This window comes from Euphorbia lathyris, chromosome 9 (assembly GCF_963576675.1).
Source record: "Euphorbia lathyris chromosome 9, ddEupLath1.1, whole genome shotgun sequence".
Taxonomy (NCBI): Eukaryota; Viridiplantae; Streptophyta; class Magnoliopsida; order Malpighiales; family Euphorbiaceae; genus Euphorbia; species Euphorbia lathyris.
The window spans coordinates 307,633-329,523 of NC_088918.1; the positions used below are offsets into that span (position 1 = coordinate 307,633).

A 21,891-nucleotide genomic window follows, 5' to 3' on the forward strand; every position below is an offset into this window, starting at 1 on the left:
AAAGGGATTAAAATAGATATCAAGGAATCAATTGTCGCTGTTCTTCGTGGTGCTGAAGACGTCTTTTCCTGGAAAGATGAAATCCTTCCTGGAATCAGTCCTCACATTATTACTCACAAATTGAACATTGATAGTAATGCCACTCCTGTTGCTCAGAAGAGGAGAACTCATGGTCCCGAAAGGCAGAAAGTGATTGAGGAGGAAATCGCCAAACTTAAGCGTGCTGACGCCATTGAGGAGGTGTTATATACTCAGTGGTTGGCGAATGTGGTTCTTGTCAAGAAGCCGGGCGGATCGTATCGTATGTGCATCGATTTCACAGATCTTAATAAGGCTTGTCCCAAGGACAACTACCCATTACCTTGTATCGATGTTCTAGTAGATGGTACAGCGGGACACGCCATGTACTTTTTCACAGATGTGAAATCCAGTTATCATCAGATCCCGATGGAGCCCTCTGACCGCATCAAAACATCATTTGTTACTCATCAGGCTACGTACTGTTTCAAGGTAATGCCCTTCGGTTTAAAAAATGCAGGGGCCACCTATCAACGAATGATGAATAAGATATTTGCGGATAGCAAAGGAGACAATTTCTCAGTCTACGTAGATGATATGATCATCAAGAGCACCACGACGGAGAAACACGTAGATGATGTAAAGGAGGTACTGGGCGTACTCCGGTAACACAATATCAAGCTAAATCCCGAAAAGTGTACCTTTGGCGCTACCTATGGAAAGTTCTTGGGGTTCATGATCAGCCAAAAAGGAGTAAGTCCGAATCTTGATAAGGTTAAAGCCGTACTTCAGATGCAGGCGCCAAAAAGTATAAGGGAAATTCAACGCCTTAAGGCGCGAATTGTAGCCTTGGGCAGGTTCATTTCTTGTTCGGCTCGCCGGTGTCAGCCTTTCTATGAGGCCATTAAACAGAAAAAGGCATTTGAGTGGAACGATGAGTGTGAGCAAGCTTTTGAAGGGATTAAGCGATTCTTAACAGAGCCTTATTTAATGAGTCGACCTTTAAAAGGTGAGGATCTCTACATGTATGTTTCAGTTACTGATAAAGCTGTTTGTACGGTCATGATAAGGGAAGAAAACGGTCAGCAATTTCCCATCTATTATGTAAGTAAAGTTTTAAAAGATGCTGAGACGAGATATTCCAAATTGGATAAAATGGCTCTCGCTGTTGTCACCACTGCAATTCGCCTCAGGCCATACTTTCAAGCTCATGCCGTTATAGTCAGGACACATATACATATGAGGAAAGTGTTACAAAAGCCGGAGACTTCAGGTCGACTGATGGAGTGGGCCATCCACCTAGGCGAATTTGATGTACGCTACGAGAGTAGATCAGCATTAAAAAGTCAAGTCTTGGCAGACTTTGTGAATGAGTTCACCGACGAAGGAGCAAACCTCCCAAAAGCTCCAATAGAGGAATGGACTATGTACATAGATGGTGCTTCCTCTTCAGAAGGTGCAGGCATAGGAATCATAATCAAAGGTCCACAATATATAACACTTCGATACGCCGCAAAACTCGACTTTATGGCCACAAACAATGCGGCAGAGTATGAAGCTTTGATATTGGGACTACGGCTGTTGAAAGAAATCACCCCGGAATGAGTTGTGATCTACAGCGATTCCAAACTGATGGTCAATCAAATGACAAAAAATTATGAAGTTAAAGATGAGGTCCTGGTCAAATATGCCTCTGAAGCAAGAAAGTTGCTAGATCATCTGGAAGCTAAGGAAACAAAGTGGGAGTTAGTCCATGTACCTCGAGGATCTAACACTGAGGCAGATCGTTTAGCCAAATTAGCTTGCAGCAGCGATAATTGGACAGATCCTCAGTGTCTGTTCGAGATCAAAGACTCACCTGCCTTTACCACTAAGGAAATGGCTCTTCTTGTGACAGTTGAAAATGAATGGCGAACCCCAATCCGCCACTACCTGAGGGATGGAACATTTCCAATTGATCAGGAGGAGGCCCGTCGAATAGTCAGAAAGGCAGCTTATTTCTCGGTAATTAATGACCAGTTGTACAGAAAATCATTTAATCATCCCTGGTTAAAATGTATTTTGCCAGAAGAGGGACAAGGAGTTCTTAAAGAGCTACATGAAGGAGCTTGTGGAGCTCACGAAGCATCCGCCACTCTTGTCAGAAAGTCCAGATTAGCAGGATTCTATTGGCCCACAGCCGAGCTGGACGCTCAAAAATTGGTGGAAGCTTGTCATAGCTGCCAAATTCATGCAAATGATTCACACACTCCCCAGCACCTCCAAAGACCAATCATTGAGGGTAGGCCCTTCGCTGTATGGGGTATTGATATCGTGGGACCTTTTCCAACCACTCGCAAGCAAAGGAGATATGTTGTAGTGGCTGTTGATCGTTTCACCAAATGGGTAGAAGCCGAAGCCGTATCAACTATCACTGCAGAGCGGATGGTAGAATTCATCAAAGATAATATCGTTAGTGGGTACGGTATTCCACATACTATCATTTCTGATAATGGAACTCAGTTCAATTGTGCAGAGTTTAAAGAGTTCTGTGAAGGGTTGGGCATCCTGAATAGATTTTCATCAGTCTATTATCCTCAATCAAATGGTATGACTGAAGTCACAAATCGGACAATTGTGAAAGGCATAAAGCAAGGGCTGGGTGAACATGACAAAAAATGGGCGGACCAGTTAACCAATGTCTTGTGGGTGTATCGGACTACTCCTAGGACCGACACAGGAGAAACGCCCTTCGCCCTTTCTCATGGTGTGGAAGCGGTCATTCCCGTAGAAATACAAGTTCCCAGTGATCGCGTTATGTTCTATTGTGAAAATGAGAATGATCAGCGGTTGCGAAATAGCCTTGATCAGGTTGAAGATAAACGGGACAGAGCTTACGTACGGATGGCGGCTTACAAACAGCGCATCACTGCATATCATGATAGAAGTACCAAGGTAGTGGATCTCCAGAAAGGAGATATGGTGCTTCGCAAGGCAGACAAAATCCAATCCCATGAGGGCAAAGGGAAATTGGGGATCAACTGGACAGGACCCTATCTCATAGTGGAAAAGATCGGATCCGCCACTTTCAGATTGCAGGACATGGACGGGCGTACCTTGCCCAGAACTTGGAATCTACAGAATCTGAAGAAGTATTTCTCCAAGGATTAGTTCGCAATGTACAGGTCTTGAGTACTCTTTTTCCTTTAATAAGCTTTTTTCCCATGTGGTTTTTCTTATTAAAGGTTTTAATGAGGCTCACATATAAGATCTATTAAGATGTAATCTTTCTCTTATTAATAAATGAAGTTGTTTCCAAATTCATGTGTCATTTATGTTTTCGCTTTTAGTACAAAGCAATATAAATATTCCTTGATGCAAGTTGAGGGGGTACCTACCAAATTGGTTCATTTTTTACCCTTAATTGGTCACCATGCATTAAATTGGTTCATTTTTTAGCATCTTCTGGTACATACGAGTTAGAACATCCCTTGGACGCAAGGTTTTTACACTCTTAAGCACGACGCTTCTCATAAAGAAGGTCTCATTACAAGTCCTACGGGCGGATCCCCTTCACCTCAAAGATAGGTCGCAAGTTGATTCCTTGGGCAAAGCTTTACTTCCTGCAGAAGGAATAGAACAGCTTATCTAAACCTTCACAAAGGTTCATTTATTAGGTATGGCTGATCACCTACTCTATCACACATTCTATAAACTTTGCGCTAAATTAATGTGCTTTAAACATTATAAAATTGTACTGTTTATACATTAAGGCAAGCAAAAAAGTTATACATCTAGGACTATTTCTCCTTCTGGATTCTTCTCTCCAGATACACTTGCAATGCAGTTGTCTACTCTAGGCTCAGATGCCCCACCTTCAGGCAGAACAGTTACATCCGCCTCAACGCCTTCCGGCGGAACAGTTGCATCTGCTTCGAATCCTTCTGGCTCAATTCAGCATTCTTCTGGGAAATTTCATCCTCCATCCTGGCAAGAGCGGCCCTCTTTAGTCCAATTTCTGTTTCCTTCTCTGCAAGGGTAGCTGCGGCGAGTGAGGCCTCCTTCTCCAAGCTTTCAATCGTGGCCTTATCCGCCACATTTTGGATAATCTCCGTTTCAACGGCTCGAAGCCGGGAGTACATCTGTCACAAGCCATATCTCATTAGATTATCATTTCCTCTAATAGAGAATTTCATACCAACAAATGCTAACTTACCTCCAACAGATCCGCCTTGGATCGTTGTATATGAATAGCAGCAGGAACACGGCTCTGCTTCTTTTGAATAGCCTTTAGTTCGCTCATTTTTTCATCAACAACATTGATTATCTGCTCGTTCTTGAAAGTCTCAAGTGTTCCATATTTGGCAGTCCAATTTGCACCCTGGACGGGGCCTACTACCTGCACGAAAAAGGAGAGTTAGAATTTGGGCATATCAAAGACAAATAAATCAAACAGGATTACCTGTTCTTCTACCGCAGCTTTCGAAGGGGTGGATTTCTGGGCATCCGCCATGAGCTTAGAAGAAGCAGTCTTGTGCTTCTTAGGCACAGGAACCTCAAGCTCAACTGCTGGGCATTTCCCAGTGTCCTTTTTAGGACCAGCCTCCTTCAAAGGAGCATTCATCACTGGTTGCCCAGATCTGGAGATCAGCCTTATGAGGCTCTCTTTGAGATACGCCCGGCCGGCTGAAGAATGGCGTTCCGCCTGGAGAATATCCTTTGTGGTCCTTAGGATAATATCACAATGTTATCAGAGTGTATCGATTTCTTTACCACTACGCAAAGCGATGGCCTGAACCGTCTCCTCACATGAAGCGATCGCTTCTCGGCATTCTCTGTCTTCCTGTCTGATTACGGCGATCTGTCTGCTTAATGCGTTGCAGATTGCTTCAGTGGCAGTGAGGCGGGTAGAGATGTCCTCCAATAATGCCAGTATCTCCTCCGAGCGCTGTTCTCGCCTGTCAAAAAGATCAGAGTTAGAGGGAGAATATGGGAAGTTATCCGCGGGAGTCATATATAACTCGGGCGGGTATCGTGTATGTTCCCGATAATCGTAAGTTGGGGGTTCAGAATTATACCTTTGATGACTACCCAAGTGACTTACATTCTCACCTCTAGGCACATGACATACCTCACCGTGGCGATTCTGACCGTACTGTGGGCGGGGTGACGCCCTTGGTTGGTTCTTGCGGCCGTAAGAGGTCACAAGGAGATCCATTTTCTCGTTGAGTTCTGCCATGGACGGTTTTGGAAGTCTGTTATCCATAACCGCTAAAATAGAGTTCCTACAAGTATACAAATATTACAATCCTATAAATCGTGTGATATGGTAATATGTTCACAAAGTTATAGAAGATATGAACAAGTATAGATGGTATAAACAGTTGATATAGATATAAACGAATGCCTAAACTAACAATTCGACCTTTGGTTCGATATTGCAAAAGAAATAAATCCTCGGCAACGGCGCCAAAAACTAAATGCGTCCTCACCTAACTCGAGATGAGAACTCACTAAGGGATAAGTGTACCCCGTCGTTATCAAGTAATAAATTTCTGGTTTAAGTCCAGGTTATCGTCCACAGGATTTATTTCTGCAAGTATCAAGCTACTTGGTTTAGGTGTTATCTAGGCTTAGGGGGGTTTGAGTTGGTTTTGTTTAAATTAATCTACTCCTAGGTTGAATTATACTATTCCTAGCTAAGTTATCTAATTCTAACTACGTTACTCTACCCCTAATTAAGTTAAACTACTCCTAAGTGATCTTTTACCAATGCAATTATCTAAAGGAACGTGAAGGGATACGATGATAATGGAAATAGATTGCTTAAACAATTGAATTAAAACCTAAGTCACTTATGTCCGAGGCGATTAACCCGACCTATCCTCCTAAAGTCCCTAGTTCGTGATTCCCTTGTGAGGCCGAAACTAGCTCTAAGGCTCAGCAATTTGGGCTTAATCTTCTATAGGGTCGTCAATCCTATAGGCACTGACTAGGTCAGATTCAGCTCGCAATATGTGCCAACTTGATTTTGGGATTATCGAATGAGTTAATCCAATCAGACAAAGCGTAAGACAAAGGTTAAAACATTAACACAATTGAATGAACAAAAACTTATTATATATATCAAAGATGGAGAACATTGTCACGAAGTTACAATAAGCCTAAGATTCATAACATGTATCAGAGGATAAACAGATTATAAAAGAAGAAAAATCCCTTTCAGGGAACCTGTCTACCAATGCAGGCGTCTTCCTAGGACTTAAGGATGGAGCTTGAGCAATCCTCGGTGAACGGAGCTTCGGAGGTGTCGTCAATGGAGGTTTGAAGGTTATGGAGGAGGTGGAGAGGATTTCTCAAGGTGAAGGGTTAAAAAATTGCAAAAATAAAAGATGTTTAATTTACAATGGGAAAATCCTATTTATAGCCGCGTATCGGGCCTAATTTTGACCTATTTTCGTATCCTTATCGGTGCAGGAAGTCGTGGGGTCCATCGTGGCTTCGTGGGGGTGGAATTGGTCTTTTTGGCCAATTCCCGCAGGTCTGCTCGTCGAGCAGGAGGGTCTGCTCGCCGAGCAGGAGGGTCTGCTCGCCGCGAGCAGGCAAGTGCCTACTCGGCGAGCGGCTTTGCCCGCCGAGGCTCCGCGAACTGCCGAATGTCCAGAAACTTCGATTTCTTCGCCCGAACTTCCCTGCGCATGCACGAAACTCCAAAAAACATTAGTGCAAAGGGCTAAATTGACCCGCCAATCGCTCATTTTGGACAAACGCTTCATTTGGTGCGACTTTTGACGGATCAATTCGCCATGAAAGATAACGGAATTGTAATATGCATGCCTTTTTGGCCGTGTTTGCCTTAATTGGTCATAAAATTAGCCTAAACGACGAAAAGTAAATAAAACATTCCCAATTTGTAACTAACTCACGCAAAAGCATTAAAATGCGAGGATTGCTCGCTTATTAACTAAATAACACTAAAAACCGTCCTAAAACCATACCCAAAGATAGGGGTTTTTGACCCCTATCAACAACCCGGAGGCCCATGCAAGGAAGTATCAGATGTTGCTCAGTCTTAACTGTGTTAGTGAGGTGGTTTTGTGCAGGATGTTTATCACTACCTTGGACGGTCCAGCATATGATTGGTTCCAATCTTTGCCACCAGGATCCATCGACAGTTGGGATCAATTAAGTAGGGAGTTCTGTGCTAAATTTGCCGGATGTATTCCTCCAGTAATCAAATCACGCAAGCTTTTTGAATTAAAACAGAAAGCGAATGAACCTCTTCGGGAGTACGTAGATAACTTCAACAAATTGTGCATACGCATTGTTGATGTGGATGTCTCCATAGCAGCGGAGGCCTTAGCAAAAAATACCACGTGTAAAAGCTTGCAGGAAGATTTGATTCAGAAAAAACCCCGCAATATGGCCGACTTAATTGCGCGATGCCAAGCTTTTATGGAGGTAGATGACATTCGCCGAGAGTCATTGTCTCCTGCTCAAAAAGCCAAAGGCGAATCCCATAGTCGTGATCGCGAGAAGGACAAGCATCGGGATTCCTCCTCTAGAAATCGGCGAAGAGGCTCTCGAAACAAATCGGCATTTGTTCCATCATTCACTCCTCTCAATGCCTCTACAAGCGAAATACTCATGTGGATCGAGAACAGCCAGCACAAGCGGAGCATTTCATACCCCGATCCAAAACGGGGGGAGTATACTAATACTGGCAGAAATCCCAAAAATTATTGCAAATATCACAGGAAAAATGGCCATGACACAGACGCGTGCTGGGAGTTAGCCAGGGAGATAGAAATGCTTATTGAGAGAGGAAAGTTGGACCGATTCGTTCAGGGTGATGGTAAGAAAGGAGACGGTGATAGATCCAAAGATGATCCAAAGAAAAAGGCAAAAGGGACTATCAATGTCATAGCAGGCGGACCTGGGTATCAACCTGTGCTGAAGAAAGCAAAAACCATGGCTCTGGATAGAGCATCGCTTAATCGTCCGTTTGCGGATATTGGTCCAGAGGTCCCTCCTCATGCAGATGCCTTCGTCATTACTATGATGATAGAAGGCTGGAAACTGAAAAGAGTAATGATAGACACATGAAGTTCTTGCAATGTCATCACAAGAGGAGCCTTTGCTAAACTTATGGTTGACCCAATCCAGGTGGAAACCACCGTGGTAGACATCCTGGGAGTGACAGGACATACCATCCAAACAAAAGGCCAGGTAACATTAGATTGTGAACTAACAGATGAAGATCAGGTCTGGAAGGGCGATCTGGAATTTTCTATCCTGGACGGTCAGTTAGCCTACAATATTATCCTAGGACGACCTTTCATCTCTGAAGTGGCTGCCCTTATCTCCATACGCCACTTAGCTCTTTACATCCCTACGGCCAAGGGAGGTGTAATGATCAGAGGAAACCAGAAGGTGGCTCAGGAGACGTACACGACATCATTAGCAATTCGCCCACAGTCTCAAGGAGATAATGAAGAAGACCTTGTGACAATGGCCTTGGGCGAAATAGAAATGTACCTTTTGGTGGATGAAAAACAGGTGCGAATGGGAAAAGGACTCAGAGGGGAAATTAAGGAAGCAATCACCAAGGTTCTCCATGATGCAGAGGGTGTCTTTGCTTGGAAGGATGAAATTCTCCCCGGAATTAGTCCAGATATAATCACTCACAAACTGAACATCGACACGATGCAACTCCAAGTGCTCAGAAACGGAGAACACATGGCCCTGAAAGATAGAGGGTGATTGAAGAAGAGATCGCCAAGCTTAAACGGGCGGATGCAATTGAAGAGGTATTGTATACCCAGGGGCTGGCGAACGTAGTTCTCGTTAAAAAAGCGGGCGGATCGTATCGTATGTGCATTGACTTCACATACCTCAATAAGGCTTGTCCCAAAGACAACTATCCTTTGCCATGCATTGATATCCTTGTGGATGGGACCGCAGGGCACGCCATGTACTCTTTTACTGATGTAAAGTCGAGTTATCATCAAATTCCCATGGAGCCTTCGGATAGAATTAAAACTTCCTTTGTAACCCATCAAGCTACATATTGTTTCAAGGCAATGCCCTTCGGGCTGAAAAATGCAAGGGCTACCTACCAGCGGATGATGAACAAAATATTCGCGGATAACAAAGGTGATAACTTCTCCGTCTATGTAGATGACATGATCATCAAAAGTACCACTATGGAGAAGCATGCAGAAGATGTAAGGGAGGTACTGGGCGTACTCCAGCGCCATAACATCAAGTTAAATCCAGAAAAATGTACCTTTGGTGCCACATATGGAAAGTTCTTAGGGTACATGATTAGCCAGAAGGGAGTAAGCCCCAATCCTGATAAAATTAAAGTTGTACTCGAGATGCAAGCACCGCAGAACGTAAGGGAGGTACAACACCTTAATGGGCGAATAATAGCCTTGGGCAGGTTCATTTCTTGTTTGGCACGCAGATGTCAGCCCTTCTATGAGGTCATCAAGAAGCAAAATGCATTCGAATCGAACAAGGATTGCAAACAAGCCTTCGAAGGGATCAAACGGTTCCTCACAGAACCACCCTTGATGAGTCGACCATTAAAAGGTGAGAATCTTTATATGTACGTTTCGGTTACTGACAAATCCATATGTACAGTCATGATAAGGGAGGAAGATGGTCAGCAGTATCCAATTTATTATGTGAGCAAAGTATTGAAGGATGCTGAAACTAGATATTCCAAATTAGACAAAATGGCTTTAGCCGTTGTCACCACCGCCATCCGCCTCAGGCCCTATTTTCAAGCTCATACTGTTATAGTTCGGACACATATACCCATGAGAAAAGTGCTGCAGAAACCAGACACCTCAGGGCGATTGATGGAGTGGGCAATCCGCCTAGGAGAGTTTGACGTACGGTACGAGGGCCGATCAGCTTTGAAAAGTCAAGTCTTGGCAGACTTCGTGAATGAATTCGCTGACGAGGGGGTGAGCCTCCCAAAAGTTCAAGTTGAAGAATGGACGATGTATATGGATGGGGCTTCCTCATCAGAAGGAGCAGGAATTGAAATTGTAATCAAAGGTCCTCAATATATAAAGCTACGATATGCAGCCAAATTGGATTTTCTGGCGACTAACAATGCAGCGGAGTATGAGGCTTTAATATTGGGGCTACGCCTGCTAAAAGAGATTACCCCAGAACGGATCGTGATCTATAGTGACTCCAAATTGATGGTTAATCAAGTAATAAAAAATTACGAGGTAAAAGACGATGTTTTGGCCAAATACGTCATTGAAGTAAAAAAACTACTGGATCACCTGGAGGCCAAGGACACCAAATGGGAGTTAGTTCATGTACCCAGAGGATCAATTACTGAAGCGAATCACCTAGATAAAATGGCTTGCAGTGAGGACAACTGGGCGGATCCACAATGTCCTTTCGAGATCAAAGCAGCTCCCGCATTTGTCTCAGAGGAGATAGCCTTCATCACAATGGGAGAAGATGATTGGAGGTCAGTCATTTGCCAGTACCTATTGAATGGAACATTACCAACAGACCAAGAAGAGGCTCGGCGGATAGTCAGAAAGGCGGCCTATTTCTCAGTCATTAATGACTACCTTTACAGAAAATCTTTTAGCCACCCTTGGTTAAAATGCATTTTGCCAGAAGTGGGACAAAAGGTCCTTAAAGAGCTGCACGAAGGAGTATGCGGAGCACACGAGGCATCCGCCTCCATAGTAAAGAAATCTCGATTAGCAGGGTTCTATTGGCCTACGGCCGAGCTTGACGCACAAAAGTTGGTAGAAACTTGCCATAACTGTCAAATACATGCAAATGAATCACATACCGCCCATCATCTCCAGAGACCAATCGTTGAGGGTAGACCCTTCGCCATCTGGGGAATAGACATTGTCGGACCATTTCCAACCACACGTAAACAGAGGAGATATGTGGTAGTGGCAGTAAATCATTTCACCAAATGGGTAGAGGCAGAAGTAGTATCATCTATTACAGCAGAAAGAATGGTGGAGTTTGTTAAAGACAATATTGTGGGAAGGTATGGTGTTCCACACACCATCATCTCTGATAATGGAACATAATTCAATTGTGTGGAGTTCAAAACTTTCTGCGAGAAATTGGACATTCTGAACAGATTCGCTTCTGTTTATTATCCACAATCCAACGGTATGACCGAGGTCACGAATCTGACAATCGTGAAAGGAATAAAGAAAAGACTGGGTGAACATGACAAAAAATGGGCGGACCAGTTGATGAGTGTCTTGTGGGCGTATCGCACTACTCCTCGAACGGCTACGGGTGAAACACCCTTCGCCCTGTCTCATGGCGTAGAAGCTGTCATCCCTGTTGAAATACAGGTCCCAAGTGACAGAGTTGCATTTTATTGTGTAGATGAGAACCATCAGAGATTGCGAGAAAGTCTTGATCAAGTGGAAGATAAGAGAGACAAAGCATATGTCCGTATGGCGGCATATAAATAGCGCATCGCAGCTTATCATGATAAAAACGCCAAGCTTGTGGATCTAAATGAAGGAGATCTAGTGCTCCGCAAGGAATCCAATCCCATGAGGGAAAGGGAAAGTTGGGGATCAATTGGACAGGTCCATACCGTATAGAAGAGAAGATTGGATCCGCCACTTTCAAAATACAAGATATGGAAGGACGTACACTGCCGTGAACTTGGAATCTCCAAAATCTTAAGAAATACATTGCCAAAGAGTAAAATGCAAAACTAAGTCTTGAGTACTCTTTTTCCTTTAATAAAGCTTTTTTTCCATGAAGTTTTCTTGTTAAAGGTTTTAATGAGACTCACATATAAGACTTACTGACTGTAAAGATATGAATCTCCTATCAATAAATGAGCATGTTTCATTATTTGTACTCTTTTTTAAGATTTTATCGCGGCAATATAAATATTCCAGTCTTAAAAAGGGAGGGGGCATCCAACCGCTTCCCACATTGAAAAAGCACTACTTTTTCTCCTCCAAAGATGGAGTAAAGTCCCAAGGGCAGATCCGCCCTTGGATGATCGCCACTCAATAAACGGGTTAAAACATTCCTTGGATGCAAGGTTTTTACACTCTCTAATACTCTTCCTAAAGAAGGGTTCCAAAAAGTCCTAAAGGCGGATCACTTCACCTCAAAGATAGGTAGCAAGTTCGATCCCCAAGGCAGCTTTACTTCCTCTAAAAGGAATAAAACAGCTTCTAAACCTTCACAAAGGTTCACACACTGGAGTATGACTGGCCACCTATTCCAAATCACCTTCTACAAAACTTATAAATTTACTCACTTACGCAAAACGTAAAAGTAAAAAGATAAGTGCACATAAGGATTATAAAACAATCGTACTATTTACAAAAAAAACAAACAAATAAGTTAAGCACCAGCAGGGGTATCCTCTTCAACGTTCTTCGCCCCAGACACACTCGCTTGGGAGTTGTCCATCTCCACAACTGGGGATACACCTGCTGGCGGGACTTCTTTTTCCACCGATGACACTCCTTCAGCAGGAACAGTGCCATCAGTCACTAGCTCTTCATTCACATTTGGCGAACTGGTTGAAATATTGCCTTCTTCCGCGGATCTCTTCATCAACTTTTGGACACGGGTGCGAAGGAAACCTCTAAGGTCCTCCACCTTGTCAAGCTTCCGAACTTCATCTGGTTCTGGAACATTGAATTCAGGATCCGCAAAATCCAGGTCAGGATACGCCACCTCGATGTACGCCATAAGTAGCTCACCATAGTAGTAAGCTTGTTCTCCAGCCATGAATTCCGCAGCGTTTAAGGCACTTTGATGCTCCTTTTTGTCCGCCTCAATCTTCTCCTTCAGTTGCTTTATCTCGGCATCCTTTTGGGCAATGGAGGATGTGGCGGATACAACTTCTTTCTCCAGCCTCGCTATGGTGGCCTTATCCGCCACCCCTTGAAGAAGCTCAGATTCCATAGCACGAATCCGAGCATACATCTATCAAGGAAGAAAACGATTTTATCAAAACATTATTCTATCGAAATTCAGACCCTCTTTGGCAAAAAGACTAACCGTAAGCAGCTCCGTCTTCGCCCTTTGCGCATGGGTGGATCCAGGAATCTGGTTCTGCTGGCTCTGAACCAAACCCAGCTGACCGAAGGCCTCATCCAAGTCATTAATGACAGCCTCGTTCGCAAACGATCCCTGGACACCATACTTGGTGGACTAGTATCTGCCTAGGTCAGGCTTCGCCATCTGTGCAAGAAGCATGAAGGTCAAAATTTCGAATCAAAACATAATAAAGATAAAAGGAATATAAAAGCAATAATTACTTGTTCCATCTCCATTGTAGGAGAAGCGGACCTCAAGGCATCCGCCATCAACTTCGATGCAGGGGGTTTTCTTTTTCTCAAAGGCGGATCAGCAGCTGAATCCACTAGTCGCTTCCCAGTATACATTTGGGAACCCGCAGCTCGCCCTTTCTTGAGAGCCTCATCTTCCTTCCGCTTACTGCGCTTTTCTGCAAGAGCGTGATTGGCCTTAGTTACATCCCTGCCAAAAGAAAACAATAAAGCAATTAAGGTTCAAAGAAGAAACCAAGTTACCTTGATCAAATTGGGCAATCTTTGAGTAAATAAACTTGTCCTCCTCACGGTGGATTAAAGGGATATCGTTCATCATGAAGTCTAAGGCATCGGCGTATGACCATGCGCCCACTTTAACACCCATCAGGGTCTCCGCTGTAACTTCATCACTTTTCGTCAAAATACGCATATCGCCCGTCATGTGTAAAGGCATGAGGTTCCAGTATGATGGAAAACCCAGTGGTTCGCCCTCCTTTATCTTCACGAAGAAGAACTTCTCATCCCAGCAATGGACGTTGGACATCTTGCCATAAAACGGAACATACGATCCAAACTTGGCAAACGTATAGAAAGACTCGGAGGTTCGTTTCGTTGGCTTATGGAAAGCTCGAAAGATACGTGGCGTACACACTACCGCTAAGTTGGAAGCGAGATAACAATCTAAAGCTACATCTAGCCAGCCGTTTGGATGTAATTGACACACGGTAATATCAAAATATGCAAGGATGTCCGCCATCATCTTTGGAAGAGGCAATTGAAAACCTCTTTCAAAGTGACTATAATATACAGTCAGGAAATCGTTTGGCGGACTAGCGGGACGATGACGTGCCTCTGCCAGTTGAGTTTCATAATTGGATATCCAAGGGAAGCGGTTCGCCAGATCCGCTAGATCAGCGACACTCATACGAGACGAAGTGGAATCTGCCCGAGGTGCCTTCTTCCTAAAAGGGGCAGATGAAGAGGCATCCATCCCAGAAATTCTCCTAAAACTACTCGAACGAGTTTGACCTCTATTACACGCCGAGTTGTGCAACTCAGCTAAATCAGCACTATTTGTATGTTCAGAAGAAAAAGAAATTTCCAACGAAGAAGAAGAAGAAGTCCAACTAAATGCAACGTCGGAAGGGGAGGTCAAATTAAACAGTTCAATAGTTGCTTCGGAAGACGAAAAGAAACTTCTAAACATTCAGAAATAGACGGAAATAGAGCAAGAAAGATACACTTACATGAATAAACTTCGAAGAAATCCGAAAACTCTGAAAAAGCTCTGAGCAAGAAAGGAGAGTGAAAATAGAGAAGAAAAGAACAAATGGAAGAAGAAAAGGAAAAGGAAGGGAAAGAAGACGTTGTCCACTTCCCTCGAGCGGCGCGCCAATGATACGTGTCATTCATCGTATCGCATTAAACAGAGCATTCATTTAATGCTGGTAATCATGACGGCACAAGGAAACTCAAAAGCCCTAAAGGACTTTTAGGAACTTCGGGAGGGCTTCTGATAATATTCTGATATTATCCCGAGGTCCGAAAATGATATTATCCTCAAGAAACGCCGCGTATTGACTGAACACAACGTACCAAAGAGATCTGATGGGCTGATCCCCAAAAGTTACGCCACACGAGTTCCACGGGCGAATCTCTAAGGCAAATCTCATTGGACAACGCGATTCGCCATTATAACAGTCAAACCAATTCGGCAGTAAAAGCCATTAAATGAGCTATCAATTAGCTAAACGACCACTTTAAAGAGAGTCCATAACTCGCCATTAATGAAGCATTAATAGAACCGAGGAGTTAAAACTTCATAACTATATATATAGCCTACATCTAAGGCTATCAAGGGTACACACATTCGATGCTCTCTATTTCCCTTGTCAATTCAGTTTATTCTCCAATTCTTTACTGACTTTGGCATCGGAGCTTCCCCCCGTCGAACCCAACGACGCCCCCACATGTACAAAAGATTTTCGGAATTTCTCCACTTGTTATCAACCTTCTGTTTGGGAAATTTTATTGACTGGTCAGCACCCCAATGCTGAGCATGCCAACACACCTTTGTGGTGTGTCCTCTCTTTCCACAGAAGTCACATTGGACATTCCGCTGAGGATTGCTTCTCTGCTGACTCGTACGTTTGTACTGAGTGTTCAGAGGAATATTTCTTTTATTCGGAACCTTAAGTTGGTTCTGAATAGATGTGATGTCCTTTCTCAGTTTCTTAGAATCTGATTGGACCTCAGTGACAAACTTGTGCATAGTTTCAACGTTGCTATGCAAAAGTGAATTGTCTTGAAGGAGATATCGAAGGTCACTCAGCTTGACCTCTTCTACCTCATCACATTGTCTGCTGAGTGCTTTAACCTTTTTGTTAGTCTTTTTAACAAGGGTATAAAGATCACTCAGGGCATTAATCATTTCATTCCTGAGTAGAGGCAGTGATATTACCTCATTGGATTGTTCCTCATTGTCAGATGCAATGGATTGGTCAGTATGCTCAGAAGTACACGGCTCAGCAAGTTCATCTGCCATGAAACAGATCTTTGCTGACTCAGTGGCCTCAGCTTCTGAAGATGATGAAGACTCATCACTGTCACTCCAGGTTGCCACCATAGCCTTCTTGCCGCTCTTATTGTCCTTTCTCAGGTTAGGACAGCTTGACTTGATATGGCCAGTTTGATGACATTCAAAGCAAGTGATAGGCTTTGAGTTGTCCTTCTTGTACTTGCTGTCACTAGAGTCAGCTTTGTACTTATCAAACTTCTTATAAGGCTTCTTAGAATATTTGTCATTCTTTCTGAACAACCTTTTCATCTTTCTTGTGAACATAGTCATCTCCTCGTCGTTTGATGAACTCCCATCAGTGGAGTCGGCTTTCATGACAAGAGACTTTTGTTTCTTGTCTTCAGACTTTTCTTTCTCCTTCACCTCAAAGTTTTTCATTGAGATCTCATGGGTCAGCAGTGAGCCGATGAGTTCATCATACTTGTAGGTGGTTAGATCCTGAGCTTCTTCAACAGCGGTCTTCTTTGCTTGCCAGTCTTTAGGGAGACTTCTGAGAATATTTTTGACTTTCTTCCTCAGTGAAGATTTTTCCAAGTCTCTTGAGCTCATTTATGATGTTTGTAAATCTTGCATTCATGTCTGAAATGCCCTCATCATTGTTCATTTCGAACAGCTCGTACAATCTCATATGTTGGTTCACTTTGGACTCCTTTACTTTATTGGTTCCCTCGTAAGTGACTTCCAGCTTCTTCCAGATCTCTTGCGCCGACTCACAACCTGAAATTTTATTATATTCTGCAGCATCGAGCGCACAGTGAAGCATATTAATAGCCGAAGCGTGATTTTGAAGCTTCTTGAGATCATCCTCTGTCCATTTGGCCTCAGCTTTTACAACTGTTTGGCCAGCCACAACTTCGGCAGGTACAAATGGGCCTTGGACTATAGATAGCCAGGCACTCATATTTGTAGCCTGAATGAAATTTTTCATCTTATTCTTCCAAAAGGTATAGTTAGACTCGAAGAATAGGGGAGGGCGAGTAATGGGCAACCCCTCAGGCGATATCTGAGTTGTTTGGTTTCCTGGGAGAAACCGAGTGCTGTTTTCGCCCATAGTGGGGATCAGCTCAAGGTGGTTAAACCTTTTACAGTGAGCTTATAAAGCTCTGATACCACTTGTTGGTCCCTTATAATGTTACAAGTATAGTTCCAATGGGGGTTAGGAACTATTCTAATTTTTTTTGTTAGGGCAGACTTCTTTTCCTTAGGAAAAAAGGTTTTAACAGCAAGATACTGGCTTAGTCAACTGGTGACTAGGTCAGTTTCTTAGCTTGAGTCAGGAGATAGCACTTTGAGTCTATTCCTGAGCTCAGATGTTCAATGCGCACAACTCAGCTTGACCTCTTGACTTGGTCAGTTTTTGGTTATTTAAGCAAACTATAAATATAAGGAGTTCAAGGTAAGAAATACGTTACTCAGCAGATTTATCCAGGTTCAGCCTCTAAACCTACGTCCTGTCCCCGGAACACGTTCCGAGCTTTCGAATTCTCTACTGAACTCTTTAAAGGTAGAGCCTCAAACCTTTTACAATCTTAGCAACTGAGTATAACAAGAGTACCTTCCTCTATACCTCTACTCAATCCTAATCTCTCGCTGAGTACTATAACCGAGTACTCAGCCTCTCCTTTCTAATCTCTAGAAATGATAAATGTTTGTCCTAAACAATGATTGCTAAGACACCTTAGATGATTGAATAATCACTCTAGACTTTTACACAAAAGATATGAAATTTAGTGTAAGGCTGCTTTGCTTTTTCTTGCAGAACTTTGCGTAGAGATTTGGTCAGCGTAATGGCTTTATCAAGTTCTGTATGTAATGAAGCTTCTGATGGCATTATTTATAGAGACGTCTGGACATTAGTCATTTCGAATTTCGAAATAACCGTTGGAGACAAATGGCTTCCTGTCGTTGTCACTCAGCCTTTGCTCAGTCCTCTCAGCCAATCAGATTCATGCATCTTCTCTCTTCGGTCAGTGCTGAGCAGCTTTTAGTCAGTCCGGCAGAATGTCTCTCCATTTGTGGTAATGTCAACTAGACAGCTTTATGTGTCTTCTACACTTTACCCAAAGTAGAAATATTTTGTCTGGAAGTTGTTCTTGCTCAGCTGCTGTCTTGTACTATTTGTCGAATCAACTCAGCAGCTTCGTTCCGAAGTTATCTACGTGGATCTTCTCGATCCTTCCTCCGCGGAGCTGAGTTTTCTTTTACACAACGGCAGCGTTCTGATCACGCGGACCGAGTGGTATTGGTCTGTTTGACTTTGGGCTTTGACTTCCATATTTAGGCTTGGGCCTTTTAATCTATAGTCTTATAAGCAATTTAACTCAACATTGAACAAACATTAGTGTAATAAATCAAAGCATTTAAACTGTCACACCCAACTCAAAACGGCATCAGGTATGCAAGAAGTATAGGATAGCGAACACCTTTCGGTCTGAAACACGAATCTATTTTCTAATAGATAAAAATTTATTTGGACGACCTAAAGTTTTATCAATTATTTGGCTTAGACTTGATAATTCTATCAAGCTTCCTACGTATCCCGAACGTCTTTTAATAATTAAACCGAGAATCAAAACCACGTAGTTCTACTCAATTTTTAAGGGAACCATTTTCTTCCCACACACAAATCATTATATTTTACTAATAATTCAATAAAATTATATAATTATCAAATTATTTCATCAACGAATCATAATTAAGTTATGACGTCCAACCTTAAAAGGCATCGAGTACCACTATGAGACAACATAACAAAACATACGAGTATTCAGTAACGGCCCATGACTTCTTAAATATGAATATATATATATATATATATATATATATATATATCACTCCATAACCATTACTTCGATAAAATTAGCTCAATAAAATTATCTCAGAACTTATTACGTTCTTAATACAAAATTATTCATGGTATATCTAACTACATATGATTCTTTCTCCTGATTACTTATTAATTGAATGATGTAGATGATTTATTTTTCATTTTAGCCTTGCGTGTATATGTATATATATTAAATTTAAACTATACATTTTATCAAATAATTCTATAGCCTTAATCATCTATTAAATGAGTTCTGAATGGTATGATTACCATGTATTTTGTTATTATTATTATTGTTACTATTATTTATTCTTTCATTTATAGAATTGATTAATGTCATGTAATTAACTAAAACTAAACTTACTCTAGTGCATAAACTCTTTTTATACCGAACAAATCCAATTCAAAGTCCAACACGTCTCTTTTTACCAAACGAATCCATCTCACAATCTAAAATAGCTCTTCTATGAAGAAACCCGATTCAAAACCGACTCAATGTCTTAAATTACCCCCTTTCTACCAAAGGAATCTGACTGAAACGTCCAACGGAACTCTTTTACAAAAAAAAAAAAAAAATCATTTTTACTTTACAAATCAAACTAAAACATCTAATACAACTATCTTTACTAAACGAATATTTTTATCAATTTTTACCAAGCAAATCTATTCAAACGTCCAACTCGACTTTTTTTTTTTACCCAGACGAACCATTTTTACCAAATGAGTTGTTTTTACCGAACAAATTATTTTTAGCAAACAGATCCAACACAAACGTCTAACAATACTGTTTTTACCCCCAAACAACTCGTTCTTACCAAACGAATTAACCCAAATCTAACACGAATCTTTTACCAAACTAACGGTTTTCTCTTTTTTTTTTTTTCACAAAACGGATAACATGGTCCTCTTTTTACCGAACAAAGAAACCACGTCCCTAATCTGAAATAAAAACCCACAAAATCAATACAGGAGGTTAGCTTCCTCCTTTCAAGTTTAGTCCAAACCCAACCGAACAACTGTAGGGACATGCGATCTGAGTTTGAAGAACTCAGGGAATAACAATATGTATACATCTGTAAGTAAAATCTCAGACAGAACAGAAAAATAAAATGAAACATGAAGGAAGTCGATTTACCCTCGAAATTGTCGTGCATGTACAAATCACATCATTAGGAATTGCGAGAAAAAGCTAACGATAGCCATATACTCTTGAAAGACTTTGGACCTCCGGTAAAAACAACAGGAAGCATAAATCGGATTGCATGTCAAGATCCGACCAAGGGAGATTGAAACCATACCAAACTAGGAGAAATAACTTCATCTAACTGAAACCAAGAGCACCCCACAGCGAATCGGAATGCAATCAATGAGAAATGGAGATAGGTGAGTTCATCTCATCGGCGACCATGAATGGAATAAGAGAAACGAACCATCAAAGCTTTTATTTACTTCCAATTGAAAGAAAAGTGAGGAAGGAATTGAATCCCCAGAGAAGCAATCGAGAGAGAGAAGTGAGGAAGAAAAGTGAAGGGTTTTTCCCTAATTAATTAGATTATCTCCCCCAACCCCTTCTCCTGATTTAATTAAATACATTCTAGCACCTTCTATTACCAATTATAAATTTTCCATTAAATTCTAACATATTTATTACAAATTACTTATTCCAATTTAATTAATTTCCACACCTTTTACTACGAATTTAGCTTAGAGTTAGGACTTGTGGAATTTACAAAATTTCAATTTAACTCCTAATACTTTTAATTCACATAATTACACCTCATTTATCACATTTTTATCCGTAATTGTTATTTATTACTTTAATTATAAAAATTCACTATATATAACCGATCTCGATTTTTATAAAAAATATAAAAATTAGTCCGACAATTTTATCTCGAGTCTAATCAAATTAAATGATGTTTTCGAACTGTTATTCCGAAAAATTAATTCAAATTGATATGCAAATTTTCTTTGATTTTAATCATATACTTAAAATACTATCTATTGAAATCAACTTTCATAAAATAATAATAATAATTAGTCACGGACGTGACATAAACTTAGTGTGTTTATAGAATATTTAATTATACTTAAATAATTTTGTCAAATAAAAATCATGTGGAAAGGTGTTTCAACAGTACGGGGATACGGGAATAATTTTTTTTATATATTTATATATACTGTATATTTATGTATATATATTTTATTTGAGAGTTACATGGGGCCCATATAAGTTTTATTACGTTTTTGATCCATTGACCTTACTAATAAAAAATATGATAATCGTATTAGTATGAAATATATTCCAATAAATACTCTGTGTATTTATCTCTACTACTAAACTTTATCTTTGTAATTAGTTCACTTTAAATAGGACTCTACTTGATAAAAGTACATGAGGCCCAGATTAAAAAAAACGGGGCCCAGAATAAAGGATCTAGGCCCAATTTCTTTTTTAAAATGGTGCCCAACCTATTAGGGCTGGCACCTTCTTCTTCGTTTACATCTCAATGAATATGATGAAAACATACAGCGCTGCAGAACTTCATCCTCACCGGCGCAGACCTTCTTCCTCAGCGGCGGCGGCAGACCTTTAGAGCTTGTCGTATCCGAGAGTTCCCTTACGAATCCGACACGAATTTCGTACCCCGATCCGTGTCGTGTCGACACCGGTACAGCGGCATTTTTGCCGACTCCATGTAACATAGGCGATATTCACAAGGTAAACTACCTTTGTCATGCGGTTATGATAATTGGTTGGGGGAAAGTCGAGGGAGAAAGCGTATAATTATATTATTATAGAGTAGGTAGTGTCTCTATTATGACCGAGAGTGTTTTGATGTATGTTCATCGTTACAAAATAGAAATGTCATTTTAGGTAAGTACATGTGTCATTAGTCGGTTAATATCCATGTTTTTGGTACATTGATATCTATGTGATAAGATAGTTTATGTTCATTCTTCAGTAGTTCGTCCTGCCATTGAGCCTCTTCTCTAGCAAGTTATTCCGCCGTCGATTCAATCCCAAGTACGTGTTGGTCAAAGATGGAGAACGTTCCTAACAATTATGTCGCATATAATTGTGGTTTGGTTGATTCTAGTAATCAATTGATTGTGTCGATGTTTGTCACACTAGCTTTGGACCAACGAATCGAAGCTTGTTT

At 41.4% G+C, this 21,891-nt stretch overlaps 2 protein-coding genes across 2 annotated transcripts; both read right to left on the reverse strand.

Annotated features, from left to right (window-relative positions):
* Positions 1-3,725: 3,725 nt before the first annotated feature.
* Positions 3,726-20,274, reverse strand: LOC136206503 (uncharacterized). The gene is made up of 4 exons (XM_065997576.1): positions 19,863-20,274; positions 4,460-5,282; positions 4,214-4,396; positions 3,726-4,139 (listed from the first exon to the last, which is right to left on the reverse strand). The coding sequence occupies exons 2-4, from the start codon at positions 4,619-4,621 to the stop codon at positions 3,888-3,890; spliced, it is 597 nt and encodes a 198-aa protein (XP_065853648.1). The 5' UTR covers positions 4,622-5,282; positions 19,863-20,274; the 3' UTR covers positions 3,726-3,887.
* Positions 11,912-14,280, reverse strand: LOC136206506 (uncharacterized). The gene is made up of 2 exons (XM_065997581.1): positions 13,311-14,280; positions 11,912-13,233 (listed from the first exon to the last, which is right to left on the reverse strand). Exon 2 carries the CDS (start codon positions 12,973-12,975, stop codon positions 12,385-12,387), a length of 591 nt encoding a protein of 196 aa, XP_065853653.1. The 5' UTR covers positions 12,976-13,233; positions 13,311-14,280; the 3' UTR covers positions 11,912-12,384.
* Positions 20,275-21,891: the final 1,617 nt, after the last annotated feature.

Coding starts and splice junctions, on each gene's coding strand:
- LOC136206503 (XM_065997576.1), bottom strand. CDS start 4,621: ATGAATGCTCCTTTGAAGGAGGCTGGTCCTAAAAAGGACACTGGGAAA. Junction 4,397..4,459: donor AAGCTGCGGTAGAAGAACAG/GTAATCCTGTTT, acceptor TTTTTCGTGCAG/GTAGTAGGCCCCGTCCAGGG. Junction 4,140..4,213: donor CCAAGGCGGATCTGTTGGAG/GTAAGTTAGCAT, acceptor GGCTTGTGACAG/ATGTACTCCCGGCTTCGAGC.
- LOC136206506 (XM_065997581.1), bottom strand. CDS start 12,975: ATGTATGCTCGGATTCGTGCTATGGAATCTGAGCTTCTTCAAGGGGTG.